At 43.3% G+C, this 20,754-nt stretch overlaps 1 protein-coding gene and 1 pseudogene across 1 annotated transcript; one reads left to right on the forward strand and one right to left on the reverse strand.

The window, feature by feature from the left end:
- The first annotated feature begins 286 nt into the window (after positions 1-286).
- TMEM45A (transmembrane protein 45A) lies at positions 287-19,519 on the forward strand. Its single transcript, XM_066622244.1, has 6 exons — positions 287-352; positions 10,083-10,293; positions 11,204-11,416; positions 13,736-13,920; positions 16,028-16,173; positions 19,426-19,519. The coding sequence occupies exons 2-6, from the start codon at positions 10,101-10,103 to the stop codon at positions 19,517-19,519; spliced, it is 831 nt and encodes a 276-aa protein (XP_066478341.1). The 5' UTR covers positions 287-352; positions 10,083-10,100.
- Positions 1,896-2,016, reverse strand: LOC136646400 (5S ribosomal RNA; annotated as a pseudogene).
- Positions 19,520-20,754: the final 1,235 nt, after the last annotated feature.

A 20,754-nucleotide genomic window follows, 5' to 3' on the forward strand; every position in this document is an offset into this window, starting at 1 on the left:
CCACATCACGGCCTCCTCCTTGGTCCTGCTCCTTGCTCCCTCCCAGCAGAGGGTGCCTGCCGGGCATCCCTCGGCCAGATTGACTCTTGCTGGAGCCCATCCAGTAGCAAAGGGAGGGCGAAGCCACCAATGAGGCCGGTTTGGGGGCGGTGGAGCCCGACCAGGCGCATCTGGGGCGGAACAGGGCGGAGTGTAACAGGAGCATCCTTTGCGCACAAGAGCTGCGAGGCTTCCCCAGTTGCAGGCGAACGATCAGCTGAGATCACAGGCTTGACTGCGGGAAAAGGGGGGTCGGAGGTCCGTTTAAGTCCAAGGAGGAGCCATCAAGTTGCACAGACGTAGACCAAGTTGGGTAAGCCTTTGGCAAGCAGGTCGACCGACTTTGTGTTAGAGCAGGGAACTAAAAGTTACGCTGGGGCTCCTGGTGTGGATGTTTTTCATGGCTTTCCCTAGCACAGAATCCTAATGTTTACGCCTAAGTAAACCTCCTTCTCTGAGAGCCCAAGCTAGGAATATGAGACTATGGGCACAATCCTAACCAGGTCTACTCCGAAGTAAGTCCTGTTGTGTTCAGTGGGGCTTACTCTCAGGAAAGTGTGGTTGGGATTGCAGCCTGTGAGAGATCTATGCATGTCTACTCAGAAGCAAGCCCCATTAAGTTCAGTGAGACTCCCAGGAAAGTGGGGCTAGGATTACGGCCTGAGTTCAGTTGGACTTACTTCCTAGTATAGTTAGGATTGCAGCCTTTGGAGCAGCTCTTGCAGCCAACATTTGCCTTCCCTTCTTTGAGCACAATGCCCCATACATTGAAGTCTTGTGCAAGAGAAATTCCTTCTTTTCTCTTCTTTTTCTTGATGGTTCTTGATGGTGTTCTTTAAATTCCAAGTCTGGGCACGTCTTGGAAGGTTTCTCTTTGTAATAAGCAAAACATTCTCTGTTAGAATAATCAGAACTTTATTGGCATTATATATATATATAAAATGTTCTCACATCTATCTATCTGTTCTCCAATCCCTGTTGTTATGCGATTAGGTTGTTAAGCGAACTTTCAGCACAGCCTAGTGCCTTTGTTGTGTAAACAGGCACGCACTCCCTGCAAGACACTAGCTGGCTGCCCAGGCTACTGGAAACTGATTGCCTCTTCTTTGCATTAAGAGCCTCTTTGCTGTGTAAACAGACCCTCTGCTGCAGGCTATGGGAGACCGATTGCCTCCTTAAGAGCCTCTTTGTTGTGCTTTGACCACTGTTGTATATGTAATCTGTCATTGTGGAAGATTAGGTGGCACACACACAGACAGTTCACATAAGAATAATTCCCCAAATTCATGGATGTACCACCCATTTCTCTAATGCTATTGGCTGAGCTAAGGTGTTTCAAGAGATGTTTTAGAAAAGCCCCCCTTTTCTCAATTATAATTGAATCTTCAGAAGACAACAGTTGTATCAATTTAATCTCACCCAAACAAACTGCCCACTTGTTCAAGTAAGGAGCTAAATATTTCTTACAAGCCATTAGATGGAGCGTGCAATGCAAAATCATGTGCAACAAAGATTCAGTCCCACCCGGCTATAGCATCTTTGGATATATGGGGTCTTGTTAAATCTTCTCTTTGTAGAGTGGAAGGCAAGAGAGGTGTGCAGACAGAACAACTTCTGATATTAAACTTCAGTTATTTTGTCTTCTTGTCTATTTCCTAAACTTTTGCGGAGACTAGATGGGGAGACATGAAACAACTTGCCCAACTTGCTCAAGATTGATGAATATGCTTTAAATGTTCATTTGCAAATAAGATCTACTTATTTAAAATGCAAAACCACTATGGATTTAATGACTTTCGGGCCTCATTACAGTATAAGATGGTTGGCAACCTTCAGTCTCGAAAGACTATGGTATAAGCCTACAGCACCCAGTATTCCCAGGCGGTCTCCCATCCAAGTACTTAACCAGGCCTGACCCTGCTTAGCTTCCAAGATCAGACGAGATCGGGCATGGGCAGGGTAACAGTGGCTGAACACAGTCACGTTCTGGCAACTCCTGCGACGACGCTGGAACCAACCGTATTGGCCTCTGCCTTTCCATTGGACCATTTCAGCGACGTGGAGAGGGGGGATTTGCTGCATGGGTAACAGCCTATCCTCCATACTTACTTTACCCAGGAGAGGACACTCTGTTCCAGAACCACCATTCAGAGCGTGACACCATAGTCTTCCGAGACTGAAGGATGCCAACAACAACAACAGTATAAGAACAGCCCCACTGGATCAGGCCATAGGCCCATCTAGTCCAACTTCCTGTATCTCACAGCGGCCCACCAAATGCCCCAGGGAGCACACCAGATAACAAGAGACCTCATCCTTGTGCCCTCCCTTGCACCTGGCCTTCTGACATAGCCCATTTCTAAAATCAGGAGGTTGCGCATACACATCGTGGCTTGTAACCCGTAATGGATTTTTCCTCCAGAAACTTGTCCAATCCCTTTTTAAAGGCATCCAGGCTAGATGCCGTCACCACATCCTGTGGCAAGGAGTTCCACAGACCAACCACAAGCTGTGTAAAGAAATATTTTCTCTTGTCTGTTCTAACTTTCCCAACACTCAATTTTAGTGGATGTCCCCTGGTTCTGGTGTTATGTGAGAGTGTAAAGAGCATCTCCCTATCCACTCTATCCATCCCCTGCATAATTTTATATGTCTCAATCATGTCCCCCCTCAGGCGTCTCTTTTCTAGGCTGAAGAGGCCCAAACGCCGTAGCCTTTCCTCGTAACGAAGGTGCCCCAGCCCCATAATCATCTTAGTCGCTATCTTTTGCACCTTTTCCATTTCCACTATGTCTTTTTTGAGATGCGGCAACCAGAACTGGACACAATACTCCAGGTGTGGCCTTTCCATCGATTTGTACAACGGCATTATAATATTAGCCATTTTGTTCTCAATACCTTACCTAATGATCCCAAGCATAGAATTGGCCTTCTTAACTGCCACTGCACATTGGGTCGACACTTTCATCGACCTGTCCACCACCACCCCAAGATCTCTCTCCTGATCTGTTACAGACAGCTCAGAACCCATCAGCCTATATCTAAAGTTTTGATTTTTTGCCCCAATCTGCATGACTTTACACTTACTGACATTGAAGCGCATCTGCCATTTTGTTGCCCATTCTGCCAGTCTGGAGAGATCCTTCTGGAGCTCCTCACAATCACTTCTGGTCTTCACCACTCGGCAAAGTTTGGTGTTAGCTTTGTCTCTGGCTCAGCATGGGCAGAGAGCTAACATATATGTCTTGTAAATACTGTTTTTTTCTGCAGCAATCCTCCATCGCTAATAGGATGGTGAGGCCAATACTTAGCATAAGATACCAAAAATGTTATTTTGTTATATGCTTGTAGGTATAGTTTTGCAGCTTATTTGTTTCTTTACCTGCAATTATGGTTTATTGTGATGCATAGGAATACCCCCACGGGTTAACATGGGAATAGCTTTAACTTTTATGCATGTGTCTTTAAGTTCAGTGATGCTTGCAACAAAGTCAGCCTGCAAACAATTGCAGCCTGAGATTGAAACAAGACTCATCTAAATACTCATTTGTGATAGGATGACTGAATAGACTGGGTAGTAATTTAACCTATAGACTGTGTTGGAGATATACACACCAGATATTTCTACAAACTCTTGTTGTTCTGTGAACCTTTATTCCTAAGAAATTATTAATTGTTGAAGCAAAGAGCTGCTGCTACAACCTGGTCTCCTAAGATGGTATCCTCCAACCATGTCACAGCAATGCTGCACATTTAAATCAAATCATTCTGAGGGTGTGAAAAGTTTTTCACATTATAGATGGCTGCCTTGTTCAAGTGCTAGTTTCAGAAGCTGCATGTAAGTGACCATAAGGGTGCAATCCTAACCCCTTATGTCAGTGCTTTCCAGGACTAACATAAGGGCAATGAAGCTCTGAGGTAAGGGAGCAAACTTACTTTGAGGAGGCCTCTGTGAGTGACACCCAACTGCAGGATGCAGCACATGTCCCATTGGTACCACTATGCCAGTGCTGGAAAGCACTGACATAAGGAGTTAGGATTGTGCCCCAAGTGACCTTTCTAGTGGTGCACATAGTACTACTAGGGTGTCCAACTCAGACTGAAGCTATTTCAACAAGATGTAATGTTGGAAATTCCTGGAGGTCTTATTAAAAATCTCCAGGATTGCTTTCACTAATCACCTGAAGATTGGTGCTGATTTCTGGAGACTCCAAGCCAATCCTGGAGCATTGGCAACTCTAAGCACCCAAGGAAGTGGAAAAGTAGCTAGGGCAAATAATATTTTATGACCCTTGCTTGTGTCACTACTGCGATGTGGAGCCCAGCTGTATAGAAGTACAGGTTGTGCCATGTTGTCCACTGGGGTTCCATTCTGGAACCCTCAGTGGATTAAAAAATCAGTGGATGCCAAATCAGTGTAAAAATAGCAATTTTTCAGTAGCTTTTCCACTGGAAAAGACCCACTTCCAGGTTTCTTGCTCCTCCATTGTCACCCCAGAATGCATTGATATAGAAACTATACTGCATTCAGCCGCTAAGTGGGGTGAATAATGGAATCTAATGGAATGAAATTATAATTATTTAACAGTGGTGCTGATCTCCAGTGCTGGTGCAGGCTGTGCAAACATGCCATGAGGCACATCTGCAACACCCAGAGAGGATTCAGCACCAGTTGGCGCTGAGCCTAGCACTGGCTGTATGCCACCCGGAGCACAGTAAGACTCTGGGTAGTGGTGAGGGCTTGGGTTCAGGGGAGGTATTCTGGGGGGAGGACGGGTCAGGTGGGAGGAACTGGGGTGGGAGGGAGTGGGACTGGCAAAGCTCTGCTCCACCAGATCCTATGCTCCGTGTCGGCCTGAAAAGCCTAACACGGAGCTCTTCCAGTCTGCGCCAGCAAAATAGCCGGTGCAGACTGGAGGAGACCCATTGCGGCCTCTGCACCCTTACTGGGGGGACAAAAGTCGGTTTCTCCTAAGGAGGCCTCCGGTAACCCTGGTGATGTCACTGGATGCTATGATAGCCATTTTGGCACCACTGTCCCTGGTGGCACCACTGCCATTAGGATTGGGCTGTCTGTCCCTTTGTGCTTAGTGGGGTGTAATCTCAGTCAAGTGTGGACAGGACTGCTGACCAAATTATCTATAAATGTTAAGTTCAACAAAAATATGAAATTAAACAGCAGAATCTTTTAAATCTAGCCAAAAAGATTGAACATGCCTGCAAAAGAAAATACTAGGTTTTGATAATTTTAACTTAAGTGCAATATTTAAATTGCTAGCAGTAAAAACAACAACAAAATCTAAATTTCAAAGCTTTAAATAGCAGTAGAGGTAACAATAGGTACCAATATGTACACCCTTATATCTGGATGAGGTACAAATATGATGTATGTAAAAAATTTTAAAAATCCAATTTCCTAAAATATTCAACCTAGTTCAAAGAACAAAGATAAAAAGTGGTAATGCGATAGATCATAATAAGAGAAATGGTGTCCTTGAAATTGGTCATGTTCCAGTAGATTCTTAAGTCTTCCCAATCCACTCTATAAATTAGTTCTTACATACCAAGTAAGCAGGCTCATTAATGCCATATATGCTTGTCCTTATTTTTACTGGATTTTTACACAATTTTAACCTTTTGATTCTCATGCCCTCTATTATTATATATTGTACTAAAGATTGTTCATTTGGATTGATTGTAATCATAATCACTGCCTGAATACAAACAGTTTGTAAACCCTATTTGCATTGCTAGTCAAATAGCTGACTTTGAAGTGTAGGTACAGGGCTCTGCACCTGCAGTGAGTATTATGATGAAAAATATAGTGGCATTCAGGGAGATCAAAACATCTCTGGAAAGAAAAGGTCTGCAGCAGGAAATAACGTCTTTAATAAGAATACAGGCAGGTTTGGGGGCAAATATTTTCATGTGAAGCTGCTTCATACTGTGTCAAACTGCTTCTGGCTCAGTTTTGTGTACATTTACTGGTAGTGATTCTCCCAGTGGGGTTCTTTCCCTGCCCTATCTAAAAATACCAGGGATTGAACTGGGGCCTTCTCAACAACAACAACAACAACAACAACAACAGTATTTATATACCGCTTTTCAACAAAAAGTTCACAAAGCGGTTTACAGAGAAAATCAAATATCTAATGGCTCCCTGTCCCAAAATGGCTCACAATCTAAAAAGATGCAAAAGAATACCAGCAGACAGCCACTAGAACAGACACTGCTGGGGTGAGGTGGGCCAGTTACTCTCCCCCTGCTAAATAAAAGAGGAGCACCCACTTGAAAAAGTGCCTCTTAACCAGTTAGCAGGGGTTCTCAGTTCAAAGTATGTCCTCTACCACTCAGCTACATCTACTCCCCTTTCTAAAACACATGCATACTTTGACTCAAAGGAATATGGTCCAAAAGGCCGTGTCATGTCTACCGGGTTTCCATTCATTTTTATTTACTTAGATTTATGTCACAAAATTTACTGGCTGGTTTACCATTCTACATATTGAGGGATCATGTCTAAACAATCCACTAAAGCTGTATACTCCTAAGAACATGACCCAGAACATGGATCAGGTCAAAGGCCCATCTAGTCCAGGTTCCTGTATCTCACAGTGGTCTACAAGAGGCCTCAGGGAGCACACAAAGTAACTGAATCCTTTTTCTACTCCCTTGCATCTGGCATTCTGAGGTAACCTACTTCTAAACCCAGGAGGTTGCACATACCCATCATGGCTTGTAACCTGTGATGGACTTTCCTTCAGTAAATCTGTCCAGTGTCCTTTAAAAGGCACCTAGGTTAGTTGCCATAATCACACCCTGTAGCAAGGAGATTCACAGATGAACTTATGCCATTTCTGCCCAACGATGCATATATGCAACAAGGATCAAATGTGTACACCTGCGGGCTGGGCAGAAATGGGTTAATTACAGGCTGGGTAAAGAAATATGGGTAAAGACTCATGTAGGGTTCCCCAGCTCCTGGCCCAGGCTGGAGGGGTCTCTTCCCTCATTGTACTCCCCACCTTGTTGGGTCTTAGGGTCATCCTTCTCCATCCCTCTGGGATGGATCCTACTGCCCAGCCTGGAGAGGCTTCCCCTCTTGTTATTATTAAGAATATTTATGTGGTTAATGAAGAGCTTTCTGGGGGGTGGCCAAATATAGAAAAATGATTATTAAGAGACGTATTACTATGTTGGTCCCAAATGGCTGAATTGATGCAGCAGGGCCTGGTTGAAGGTGAACTGTTTGATTTATGTTGCCCTCCAGCCAATTTTGTGCTTTATACTGTTTGTGTTTTAAACATGCCAATAAAGGTTTTGTGTCTTGTCTATATACTGCTTTTCAGCAAAAAGTAGTTCACAAGTGGTTTACTTATCTTTTCCCACAGTTCACTTTGGGGGGAGGGGGTTATACAGCACCCCTCCTCTCCACAGGGTTACTGTGTTGTCCCCACCCCATCCCAGTGACTGTAGAGACGGAACCCTCTGCCTTGTATCCTGCTGCTATCCCCTCATCATGGGCACTAACTGGAGCCTGCCTTATGGGCCTGTGTATCTCCAGCCCAATACCTGCCTCCTGGGGCAACCTGTCTTGGGGCATAAGGGGCCTCAGAGCCTGACAGTGGCTGTAGAGGTAGCTGTGGGGTCGGTGGCCGGTTCTTTAGCAGCATGCTACTCACCATCCAGGTGACCCTTGGCATGGGGCTCAGTGGCGTTACATGGGGTGGCAAATTCTACAAGGGGATGTGGTGGTTGTAAGTGGCAGCTCTGCTCCCGGACAACTCAAAATGCATACCAAAGATACAATTAATCTATTAAGAAAAAGGTTGCCTGTAGGATCTATGTTGATCATATTGCTATGGTTATTATGCGGTATGAAAAAGAAAATAACCACTGCAACTGCTCTTAAAGCACACCACCGTTTTGCAGTTTAAAGTTTAATATATCCAACAGACGATCTTTTGATCCTTGCTATGACTCTTACGTGCAAAAATTTGCAATAGCATTCCAGATCATGTGGAAAAGTAAACACACTTACTAGGGAATCTGTCTCACAGAACTCAGTGGGACATGCTTCTGAGTAAACATTAGTATGGCCATGCTACACTAGTATATTTAGATTTTTTGTTTTCCAGGCCATTTGCTAAGAGGAAACAAAAGGGCTTGTAAAGTCAAAACAAGGCTAGATGGATCTTAGGCTGCAATCCTACTTACCTGAGAGTAAGTGCCACTGAGCACAGGGGGACTTGCTTCCATGGAAATATAGAATTGCACCGTTAAGTACTTTGTGAGCTGTACAGTCTGTAGTTTGTCCAATTCCAGGCTGACCAAAGAAAATATTTTTGTAAGGAAAAGGAAAATATACCTATGTTCATAGTCTATTTATAGAAAGCTTGATTGGAAAGCTTTCCCCATATGTAGGTATAGAAGTGCCAGCAGACACTGAAGTACAACTGTTAGCTCTTATGAATTGTTTTTCCTATGACTGGATCCAGCCTTCAGGTTTCTACCCAAGTCAAAGACTTTCTGGTCTCTTTGCTTATGCGATGGGAGTTAAACGTGTGCCGGTACTTCATAGACCACGATGTATGGTGCCCCCAACAGAAATGAGGGGACATTGCTGAGCATGAGGGCCTTCTCTGTGGTGGCACCTTTGTGGAATTCCTTTCTGTATGATTTAAGAATGAAATGTTCAATACTCTTGAAATATTCCAGTAAAGAATAAAAATGTTTCTGTTTTGTTTGGCATTTTTACTATGATTTTGGTGGGGTTGCTGGCATTCTGGATTTGCTGCTGATTAATGCCTCAATCTTTTAAATGCCTTATTATTATTTTACTGCTTTTCACTACTATTTTACTGCTGCTGTTTTATATTGCTATTGTCTTTTTCCTTTTTTCCTTCTAGGATGGATTTTATTGCTGCATTTAATCTTGATGCCTTATTGTGGGTTTATGTGTGCTGGTAGCTTCATTTGACATGATAGTTTTAAAAATGTTTTATTGTGGTATTATGGTGGTGCAAATTATATGTATTTATTATTTCTGTTAACCTCCTTTCTCACTAAAATCACTGGAACTTAGTAATGCTTAACTTAGGATGAGCTATACATGTTTATATTCTTGTAATAAAAATAAAGTCAAAACCATCATTCATGTTTAATGAAACACCATGTGAAAATAGTGACCCAATATATATATATATATTGATTTGTCTGTGTCAAACTTCTTATTTTCTGAGACCATTGCAAGAAAAATTGTTTATTTTTTGTGGGGAAAATTGCTAATGGGAACAGCAGTCTTCTTGTTGTGAGTAACACAAAGTTAAATACACTCATTGGCTAAGCATTTCATTGATGGAAAACTTCCAAAGGTAAATTCTTATCAGTAAAACACAGAGAAGGGATATTCTAACTTTTGTTTTATCTAAAATAATACCACAGAGTTTACTCCACTGCCAAAAAAAATCCACTGAAAAACAAAATAATTGTCACTGTAAACAAAATATTTGTTTTGATGTGATTTGACATACAAATAATGCACTCAGAAATCTTGAGTCTGAGTTCAGCCCCTTTAACTCTGTATTTATCTTAACATACTTCTACTGAGCTGCAACTTCTTGAAACTTTGACATACCCTTAACTTTCATGGGGACAATATATCCAGCTGTATCAGGGATGAGGGTGGCTACTCGGTGGTTTTAAAAGAATGTAAATGCAAAGAGTTTAAGACTTGAACTTCTTTATGGGTTAATATGTAATCTGCAAATTTGAGAATACTGAAATTAATGGAATGACCAAAAGTATGGATTAGTCAGTGAGATGGAAATATCTTCATATGGAAACCATGCAACCTGAGAACATTATTACAATGGATCCGCTCCACTACTTCCAAGAGGGTGTCTGTGTAACATAGAGGATTCATGTGGAAAGCAACTGAGGCAAAGTCCCCTGCTACAGGGATAAAGTAATGTGTAGGCTGATCCTTCAAGGCATGAGTAATAGGGTATTCATATTTACTGAAAAACATTCTTTGTTCTTAGGTTTTTGCCTAGTGCAGAATGATAACAAATTTTGCAGGTCACGTACTTCCTGGGACTTTATTCCTTCTCTTTGGCCTATGGTGGTCTGTGAAGTATCCACTAAAGTACCTGTGTAGAAGGAAAACAAACGCTTACCCCCTTGGTTCCAAAGTAGGATTTCAGCACGTTGAAGTTATTGAGGGCATCATCAAAGCAGCAATTGCCCTTATTGGTAAGTTCATTTTTATTGGCCGTTCTTCCAAATTGTCATGGTTATAGGGGTGCCAGGTCTAATGTGTTCAAATCCCTAAGATTTTTCAAGTGTGATCTAATGATGTCACAAGATTACAAATGTCTGAAACATGGGAACAAATCTGGTGACAGGGTGGGGCACAGCGATACAGTGTTGGGCTCCCAAATGGCCTGAGATTTGCTTCCTGTCCATGTGAAAAAACAGGGTCATTTTGGGCAAACTGGCAACACTATATAGTTAGAGCTGTTTATTTTTTACAATAAAATAATATTCAACAGCCATACTGATATCTGATTATTTTTGAAATAATGTGTTAATGCTAGAGCAAGTTGTAGTTGCAGATGCCAGAAGTCACTATAGATTGCAGTGCAGATTCTGCCTTTTTGAGTGCATTTGGATAGGTGTCAGGTTGAAACCTTATATTGTTCAAGAGGTTAGGGTTTGATGCCAAAGGATAATGGCAAAGTTGATACATTTTCCACACACCCTTAATGAAAAACTGTTTTATATCAAAGTTTGAGCGCAAATGTCAATGGAAACTGACAGCGTTGGTCTTTGTCAGCAGGGATGGACTCACCTGTTGCTAAAGCTTCAGAACAAAGGAGGGAGGCTCCCACATGTTTAAGCTCCTACACAATTTAAGATGTTGCAAGTTCCTTTTCTTGAATTGAAACTTGCTGTTTCAGTTTCTAAAGATACTACTGGGAAGAGCATATAAAATGGAGTGTAACATAAATGGGAAGCAGCAATGATTTAAGAGGGAGGCATAAGTACTGATCTGGCTTTTCAGTGGCTGCATAATGGAGTTATACTAAAGAGTTATATTGTTTGGTCTCTTGGGTTAGAACTGAAGATGTCATCATCATTGTCTATGTTATGTCATGCACAGGTATGATAGCTGAACAGTTTGTTCCTTCTGGACCTCATCTAAAGCTGTACAATTATGAGACAAACCAATGGGATCATCTAATGAACTGGCAACATGCCACCATGTATCTTTTCTTTGGCATCTCGGGGCTAGTTGACATTGTGGTTCATACCACCAATATGTTCCCAATAGCCTTGGATAGGATGATGCTTTCACTAGCAGTTTTTATGGAAGGTGAGTTTACTGTGCTGTGTATTTAGAAATTCTCTCTGAACCAAATGAAAATAAGTCGATAAAGATTTAGAATAGAGTTGCAATATTGTGTTTATACAGGCGCAAACACACGCAGGGAGGGAGTGGAAGAATGATATATTGAGGCCCCATTGGGGCCTAGCACTGCCAGAACTAGTGATCTGGAGCAGTGGTTCTCAAACTGGTGGGTAATGAAAATGTTCCCTGTCCCTTTAAAGGGTGGGTGAAGGGGAGAGTCAGGAAAGAGATCCCCAGGATTTTGTACCTATGGGGGGGTGAGGGGGATGCTTTCCACTTACTTTATGTAGGTAGGGCTGCAGCAGATTGCAGGAGGTGCAGGGAGCCCTCCACAGTGCTCCCCAAGGCTTGGAACGTTCAGTCAAAGCAGGTGCAAATCACTTCTGTTTTGCAGGAGGTGCTTTGCACCCACTTTTACTGGCGTTCCAAGTGTCGGGGAGTGCTGCGCAGGGCTGCGTACGGCTCCCCGCACCTCTTGCAGCCTTCTACAGACTTGCCTACATAAAGTGGAAAGCACCCCCCTCGCCCTCCCTTAGCAACACGATCCTGGGGATTGCGTCACTGCCCTAGTTCCTCCCTCACAAAGAGTTATGGAGGGAGTAAAGCTCCCTAAAAGTTTGAGAAACACTGATGTGGAGGTAAGGCAGTTTACAGCAGTGTGAACCCCAAGCGGCTGTTGTGTGCTGCATCGGCTCTGGAAGACTCTGCAGGCACTACTAAGTTGTCAGCAGAGGGGTGAGGTTTGGGTACGTCTCAACAGAGAGACAGGAAAGCAGGTTAATGGGAAGAATTTGTTGGCAAACACATGTATTGGATCCTATCCCCCATTTTTTGGCCGACCCGCTCCCTTCTCATCTTGGACTTAGACCAGCTGTATAGCTGGCGTGGGTCTGAGGACACCAATAGGCCATCACCAACGGGGCCCACACAGAGGTCACAATTTTATTTACATATATTTCCAATATTTTTATTTATGCGCAATTGGATGCAGTATTCATTTCACCAGTCTGACTGCATCAAAGCTAATTGTAGGGGTTAGGATTGAGCAGTAATACTGAGGAGAAACACAGCTCAATAATGCATACTTAATTTGTCAGTACTGAAGATTAAGGACAAAACAGACAAGTTGAAAATGTCAGGGAAGAAATAGGTTTGAGAAATGTTTTAATATTTAGAGAGACATTGTGTGTGTGTGTGTTTGATCCAATCCTATCCTGGGCCAGCTCAGAGAATGCACTGGCACTGTTGCCGTCTCCAGTACATGATATGGGCTAGCCAGGACCAGGCAGCGATAGCGAGGCAAATAAAAAAACTTTTGTACTTACCTGTTCTGTCCCACCGTGATCCCCAATGAGCCAACTCAGATCTGTACCAGTTCTTTTGCTAGCATAAATCTGAGTAACTCCAAGGGGGGGGTGTTGAGCACAGGTCAGGGGCATAGGATGTTGACACCACTGCTGCGATCCTGCCATGGCCTGCCATTGACATGCCCTCATCCCAGCCCAATCCATGCCCCAATCCTCCCATAAACTACCCCTTCCACCACCTTACCTGCACTGGTGTAGTGTTCAGGTGGTTCTAGTGTGCATGTGGAGTCTCTGGTGCCAGTGGCACCAAAGCATGTAATGGCAGCATGGCTTTCACACCACCACAACAGGGCCTATGGCAATGGATCACGAGATCTGCCACCAATGGCCCTTTATAGGATTGGGCCCCAAGTCTCTTACCACATTTATTCATGAACTGCTTTCAGTGTAGTTTAGTTAGGAGTATGTTCAGGACTATGTTTGCAACTATCAGAGTTCCTCAAAACATCTATGAGATCTGTTTTACTACTCATTCCCCTCCACAGCCTTAACTGAGGATAGGAACAGAGCACACCAAGCAATGGTCCTGGGGCCTGCCCCATCCTGGTATTTTCTTTCTGTGTGTATTTTCTGCTTTGATCTCTCTGCCCCATATTTCTGATGTTCTGGATGTTTTTACCATCGGTTGCTATATAACTAGTGTGTGTGCCTGAGCTTCTCACACTTGTGCTTTTTACCACCTAGTAATGCTATCTCCACAATGAGTGTAAAGGGAAAGGATGATAGTGTAAAGAGGATGGTAGATCATCCCCTGCCAGAAGAATCTATTTATTAAAATATATTCTTTGTTTTTTCCCCCTGAAATGATGGAGACCTGTTGATCTCCTGATACAGACTCAAAACATAATGGGTTATAAGGGGGATTTTGTTCAGTAAATCAATGCAGAAGAAAAACTGGACCCACTCTCTTTATCAGGTTTTCTATTTTATCACCACATTCATGGGCGAGCCATATTGGATCAACATGTTCATCAGTTGCTTATACTGACCATTTTTGGAGGAGCTTTTATCATATTCCTGGAAGTCTTCTTCCGTGGCATCATTGTACTGGAAATGTTCCGAGCAAGTGTCTGCCTCTTGCATGGGAGCTGGCTTTGGCAGGTGAGTCCCTCTTTCCTGTTTTTGTGATCACTTCCTTCTTGGAAAAACTCTTAGATGATTGGTTCGAGACAGCAACCATTAGGGGAAAATACCCTTAGCGGAGCAATCTGGAAGGTGAGTCTTCAAAATTACAAAATAGATTTGGAGTAGCTAATTCACTAATCAATATAATGCAACCACTCTCTAATTCCACATGGATTTCTGACTTCATTAGATATGTCCTTTGGAATAGCATTTTCACTAGTTAATGGTATTGTTTTAAATGAAATCAGAGTCCAGAACCAAGTTAGGCATTGAAGCTCCTACATGGGGATATTATTACTAGGCTGGAGCAACAGATGAAGTGAATATTTAATACACAAGGACAGTTGGATGGTCTTAGGTTAAAGTTCAGTACTCACCTGAGAGTAAGCCTCATTGAACACAGTGGGACTTACTTCTGAATAAACATGTATAGCAGCAGTTCCTAAACTTGCAGATAGTATGGGAACTGTGATAAGTGCTTGTGGGGGAGGTGGGAAGGCACCAACAAGATTCCCAGGATTGCACTGCTGCCAGGGACAAGGGTTCATTTCCCTCTTACCTAAAGCCAGCTCCAGTCTCTGGGGGAGGAAAGGTGTGGGGAGCCTCGTAGAGCCTTCTGCAAGGCTACCCAAGCTCCAAATGTATAAAAATCATGATCGGAAACCACTTCCAGTTTCGTGATCAAAAATCGGAAGTGAGTTTTGATCATGGTTTTCACTTATTCGGACGCTTTGAAGCCTGCAGAGGGCTCTATGGCGCTCCTCACACCCCCTCCCTGGAAGCTGGCACTGGCTTTAGGTAAATAGAAACCCCACCCCTTGTCCCTGGCAGTGGCGTGATCCTGGGTATCACGTCACTGCCTTCCCCCTTGTTCCACCCCTTCAGGAGCCAGAGAAGGAGCTGCTTAGGCTGGGGCATCGCGACGCCCCAGTTTGAGAACCTCTGATGTATAGGATTGCATTGCTACTGTGTTTTTAATCTGTCTGTTGTGTCTGTCTGCAGTTGTGTTTATTATTTTGTTGTTGCTGTTTAAGTTTTATTGCTTTTAAATTGTTGTAAGCAACCCTAAGTACTTTTAAATAGAAGTATGGCGTATAAATATATACAAAATTCAGATTTTTAAATAGATCTAATAAGAGACTTGCAACAAAGTGTTGCATCTATGTAATGGCACAATCCTAAGCTGGCTACGGCCGGCAGGATGAGTGCGTGCACTGTTGCAAACGTGCTGTAAGGCCTGCAGCAGCCTGCTAGTGCCAGTCAAAGGTCCTCACCTGCTGGAGCAGATAAGCTCTCTAGGGGCTGGTGGAGGGGTGGGGGAAGGGTAAAAGAGTTGGGGAGGGGTGTGATGGAGTAGGGGGGAGGGAAGGGGCAGATCAGGCCTGGCGGGAATGGAAATGGCAGCACTGGCTACTGCCATATCTTATCCCCCTTTCCAGGCCTGATTTTCTGACACAGGGCTGCTCGGACCATTGATTTTGCTGGTGTGAGTCAAAGTAGCCCCATAGCAGCTGTTAGGGCTTACAAACATCCCCTTCCCTTGAGGAAATCTCCAGCAGCCTCTCTTTCCATGCTCAAGGAGACCTCCAGAAGCTTCTCTTGCTGCACTGGATACAGCGTAGGCTGTTTCAGCTCTTCTGAATCGCAGCATGGAAAGTTCGGATTAGGCTGTAATCATAAATGTCCAGTTGACTCACGTGGGTCAGTTCTGTTTCCTGACTTCCTCTCCAGCTCATGTTCTGCTCTTGTTTTTTTTTTTTTTTAATTGACTTCTCAACTTTCATAGCTCCTGGAGGCTACTGAGTATGTTCATTTCTCAACAAGTTGTTTCTGAGGGGGTTTTAATTTATCCATTAATTTACAAACTTACCTACTTTGGCACACTTAGGGAGTTCCTGAGTATATACAAATCACTATCTTCTCCACTGGTGATCTCATTTAACATATAAATGGATAGGTACTCAACCACTTGCGTTCATCATTCATTCATTCATTCATTCATTCATTCATAAGATTTCTACCCCACCTTTCCTCTGCTGAAGCAGATGCCCTATAGATGAATGTCTCGTCTTTTTGGTTTTAGATTGGATTTGTACTTTATCCTCCAAGTGGGAGCCCAGAATGGAATCAGATGGATCTCAATAATGTTATGTTCCTCTCAATGTGTTATTGCTGGCATTATGCATTTGCAATCCTTATAGTGGCCTTGAATTATACTATAGCTAACTGGTAAGTTAATCATACTTAAGAACTGAAATTCTGAAAAGCTTCATTTTACTTATCAAAAATAATAGATCTCTAAAATTAGTTTTGTTCAATACAACAAAAACCTCCTGCCTATTAGATTAATGATTTATAGTCTGTAGCACTCAGCACTCAGAACAGTCAACTTTCACTCAGCACTCAACTTTCCAGAACAAATCCCTGGTGTTATGAAAGGTATAATGGAAGGCTAATGTCATGCTTGGGATCATTAGGAAAGGTATTGAGAATAAGATGGCTAATGTTATAATGCCATTATACAAATCGATGGTAAAGCCGCACCTGGAGTATTGCGTCCAGTTCTGGTCACCACATCTCAAAAAGGACATCGTGGAAATGGAAAAGGTGTAAAAGAGAGCGACTAAGATGATTACTGTGCTGGGGCACCTTCCTTATGAGGAAAGGCTACAACATTTAGGCCTCTTCAGCCTAGCAAATAGGCACCTGGGGGTGGGAAATGATTAACATAAGAACATAAGAACAGCCCCACTGGATCAGGCCATAGGCCCATCTAGTCCAGCTTCCTGTATCTCACAGCGGCCCACCAAATGCCCCAGGGAGCACACCAGATAACAAGAGACCTCATCCTGGTGCCCTCCCCTACATCTGGCATTCTGACTTAACCCATTTTTAAATTCAGGAGGTTGCGCATACTCATCATGGCTTGTACCCCATAATGGATTTTTCCTCCAGAAACTCATCCAATCCCCTTTTAAAGGCGTCTAGGCTAGATGCCAGCACCACATCCTGTGGCAAGGAGTTCCACAGACCGACCACGCGCTGAGTAAAGAAATATTTTCTTTTGTCTGTCCTAACCCGCCCAACACTCAATTTTAGTGGATGTCCCCTGGTTCTGGTATTATGTGAGAGTGTAAAGAGCATCTCCCTATCCACTCTGTCCATCCCCTGCATAATTTTGTATGTCTCAATCATGTCCCCCCTCAGGCGTCTCTTTTCTAGGCTGAAGAGGCCCAAACGCCGTAGCCTTTCCTCATAAGGAAGGTGCCCCAGCCCCGTAATCATCTTAGTCGCTCTCTTTTGCACCTTTTCCATTTCCACTATGTCTTTTTTGAGATGCGGCGACCAGAACTGGACACAATACTCCAGGTATGGCCTTACCATCGATTTGTACAACGGCATTATAATACTAACCGATTGAAACATACAAAATTATGCAGGGGATGGATATAGAGACATTCTTTTCCCTCTCATAACACCAGAACCAGGGAACATCCACTAAATTTAAGTGTTTGGGAGAGTTAGGACAGACATAAGAAAATATTTCTTTAGCCAGCCAGATAATTAATCTGTGAATCCAACTTTCCAGCACTGACATAGCTGTGGCAATGTGGTGTGCTCTGCATCCTGCAGTGGGAGGCAGTCAAGGGGGTCTCCTCAAGGTAAGGGCATGTTTGTTACCTTACCTTGGGCCTGCATTGTGGCTAGGTCAGTGCTGGAATATGGGTTAGGATTGCACCCTTAAGAATGTACATAAAGCTCAGCTGTATCGGGCTAAAGCCCTTCTAGTGCTGCATCCTGTTCCCTACATTGGCCAACCAGTTGTCCCTGTTTAGTTCACAGGCATGCCTCCCTCCAGCCTTGCTTTTTTTCAACTGGCATTCAGGGGTGTATTGCTACTGAACCTAGAGGTAGTGCATAACCATTGTGACTAGTAGTCATTGATAGATCTGACCTTCATGACAGGTCCTCTGTTAAAGCCATCCTAGTTGGTGGCCATCACCAGCTGAGTGGTGGCAATCTGCTTACATAGATGATTGATTTATCATGAGCAGTGCTTTTTTCCAGGACAGGTGGCAGCCCTTGAAACACTCACTGAGGCCCTTTCATGTAGCCTACCTGTTCCCAGAGCTTAATATGTGGGAGAACCCATCAGTGTTCTGTTCTGGGAAATGTTTGGAATGTCAGTCCAACTCTAGTTGAAAATGTGGCATTATAGTAGAGAAGATAGTGCCCCAGAAAACATCAAGCATTCTGTTATCTCATCACTGAATGATTACAATGAGACCATATGCTTGTGATAATAGGGGTACATATTTCCAGGGCAAAAAAGTACAGAAGCTCCAAGCTGGGTTACCCCTTGGGGCCTCCCACATCTTTGATCTGCAAGCCAGAAATGCTGCTTAGCCACAAAAGACAGAGGGGGAATGTTTGTGCATAAATGCTTTGTGCACACAGAAGGGTCCAAAACCAGGCTCAATGTATCCACCTAACAAGGATCCTGTTTGCATCTGCCAGAGACTCCGGTAGGTGAGGGCTGGCTAGCCCAGTGCCATGAGTGGAGGACAGCTTTTGTCCTTACTTTAACAGTGCAGTGCCTTGCTGTTCCCCATAGGAGTGAATGGCAATGATGAGAATATTTAAATTCATGTTCAAATATGAATTTGTAGGAATGTTGAAGTGAGAGCTAAACCAGCTGATGATCCTAGTCATTAAGAACTGATGGCCCAATGGGCCTTTTATAACAGTGGGACTAGCTGGCATACAAGGCCCAGCAACGGCACAAAGACTGTGCCACTGCTGGGCTATTTGAGGCTGGTGCCACAAGGCGGCTACAGTGGCAGATCCCTTCTGTCACAGACCTGAATTGGCACCAGGGCAGGTAGGCTGGTACAGAGGCAGTTCATGGGCTGGGAGGGCAAGGGCAGAGGGAGTAACTAGGTGGGAGGAGGAGGAACTGAGGGGGCATGTTGAAGGCAGGAGGGGGTAGATCAAGTTGCAGCAACTTCATTGGATCCCATCTCCCATTTTCCAACCCAATGTGCCCCCTGGCTCTCCTCAGACTTGCGCCACCTATATGGCTGGCACAGGTCTAAAAAGATCCACAGACAATCAGCCAGCCTACCAGGAGATAAGTAAAAAAAATTTATCTGCTACAGGCTGTCCAATCCCCCCCCCCCCATAGCATGCAGCACGCACTGCATTGGCAAAGCTGCCTACTATAATGTGGTGGGGGATAGAATTGGGCTATGAGTCTGTTTCTATTGGCCTGTTTCTATTGGTCTGTTTCTATTGACATAGCCCCTCTTAGAGTCTTGTTCACAGTACAGAATGACAAAATGTTGGAAAAGGAGGGTGGAATATAGTGAATTGGTTTCTCCCTAGACAAGGAGGCATCCTGTGGGCCAGCCCTCCACCTATTTAGTTTAAAATCTGTGAAGGCGTAGCATGATTTTTCTCCTTTTACTTTTCCCTCTCCAGGGTTGTTCGTTCCAAAATGAAACGGGCCCCAGCCGTGGAAATTGGATTACTGAAAAGATCTGAACAGGACCAGGAGTCAGAAGATGACATCTAATTTAGCACAAATATCCTATCGTCAGTCACCTTCTGCACCTTTAGACTGGGCTCTGCCATTTCTGATCTGCATTGGTTTAGTTTTCCTTATTTTTTAGGCTTATTCCATGATCTGTGCATACATATCTGTCATCTTGTACTGAATTGCATCAAATTTTATTTATTGTGTTTACTAGGACTTAAAGTATAAATAAGTTCCATTCGTGTTAAAGAAAACAAAAAACTTTAGTGTTGCATTGGCTGGCAACATTGTCAGGTATAATATATTCAGGCCATTGGGTAATTACATGAATTTTAATTGCAATTCATCTGGAAAATGTCCACCCATGACATTGCAAAACAGAACCCTACTGATGGAGAAAACTGGCTATACACATCTGAAATCCAAACTATTGATAAATTGTACATAAATGTCTTTATAGTAAAAAAAAAAATTCCTTTTCTAGCTTTCAAAGTGTAAGGTATATTGCAAATTCTAATGTTTGCAATTGTATTACCTTGTCTCTGATAAGTGATTACCATGTGGTGCAAAAACCATCAAAGAAGAGGCCAGTGTAGAATAACTTAGCATTGGTACGAAGGAAATAGATATTCTTGAACTGCTGGATAACTGGTACTGTACCACATTGTGTACCTCTTACTTGCAGCAGAGTTGATCATAATTTGTGTAATATGTAAATTGCTGTGTACTTCCTGTAGATGTCTTGTGCTCTGAATCTATTCAGGGAGATTTGCCTTCAAATAGCCATGAAACTTGCCCTAGCCTTGGGCAAAGCCCTAAGCCTAACCTACCTCACAGGGTTGGTGTGAGAATAAACTGTACATTGCCCTGAGCACCTTTGAGGACATACTGATTTTTAAAAAAAGTTTTGTCCTCCTAAATGAATAAAATTGCCATTGTGTACAGGATCATTTTTTTTTAACTGAATGGCGTATAAGGATGTAAATGTGATATGCCATTCAGATTTAGTATCAGAAATGTTTTGCTGCACATATACAGACTGTAGCTGAGAGTACATTTGGAAGCTCAACATTTCTGAAGGACAGAGGCTGTACATACACTCACTCACATAGGAAAAACATACCTTGGTCACTTTCAGACAATAGTTTTTATAAGTAATCATAACCCATACAGTTAGTACCTGCATCACCTGCTGCTTTTGTAAACTACTAGAAGGGATTAGAGTGGATGAGCAATCAGGGCTGGTCTTTCTGTGAAGAACTTGAAACAGTTAT

The sequence above is a fragment of the Tiliqua scincoides genome, chromosome 3 (assembly GCF_035046505.1).
Source record: "Tiliqua scincoides isolate rTilSci1 chromosome 3, rTilSci1.hap2, whole genome shotgun sequence".
Lineage (NCBI taxonomy): Eukaryota > Metazoa > Chordata > Lepidosauria > Squamata > Scincidae > Tiliqua > Tiliqua scincoides.

What these genes read in the sequence shown, in the direction of transcription:
- TMEM45A (XM_066622244.1), top strand. Translation starts at nt 10,101, where the DNA reads ATGATAACAAATTTTGCAGGTCACGTACTTCCTGGGACTTTATTCCTT. An exon ending in AGCAGCAATTGCCCTTATTG is followed by an intron (nt 10,294 to 11,203) that starts GTAAGTTCATTT and finishes TGTCATGCACAG; the next exon opens with GTATGATAGCTGAACAGTTT. An exon ending in AATTATACTATAGCTAACTG is followed by an intron (nt 16,174 to 19,425) that starts GTAAGTTAATCA and finishes TTCCCTCTCCAG; the next exon opens with GGTTGTTCGTTCCAAAATGA.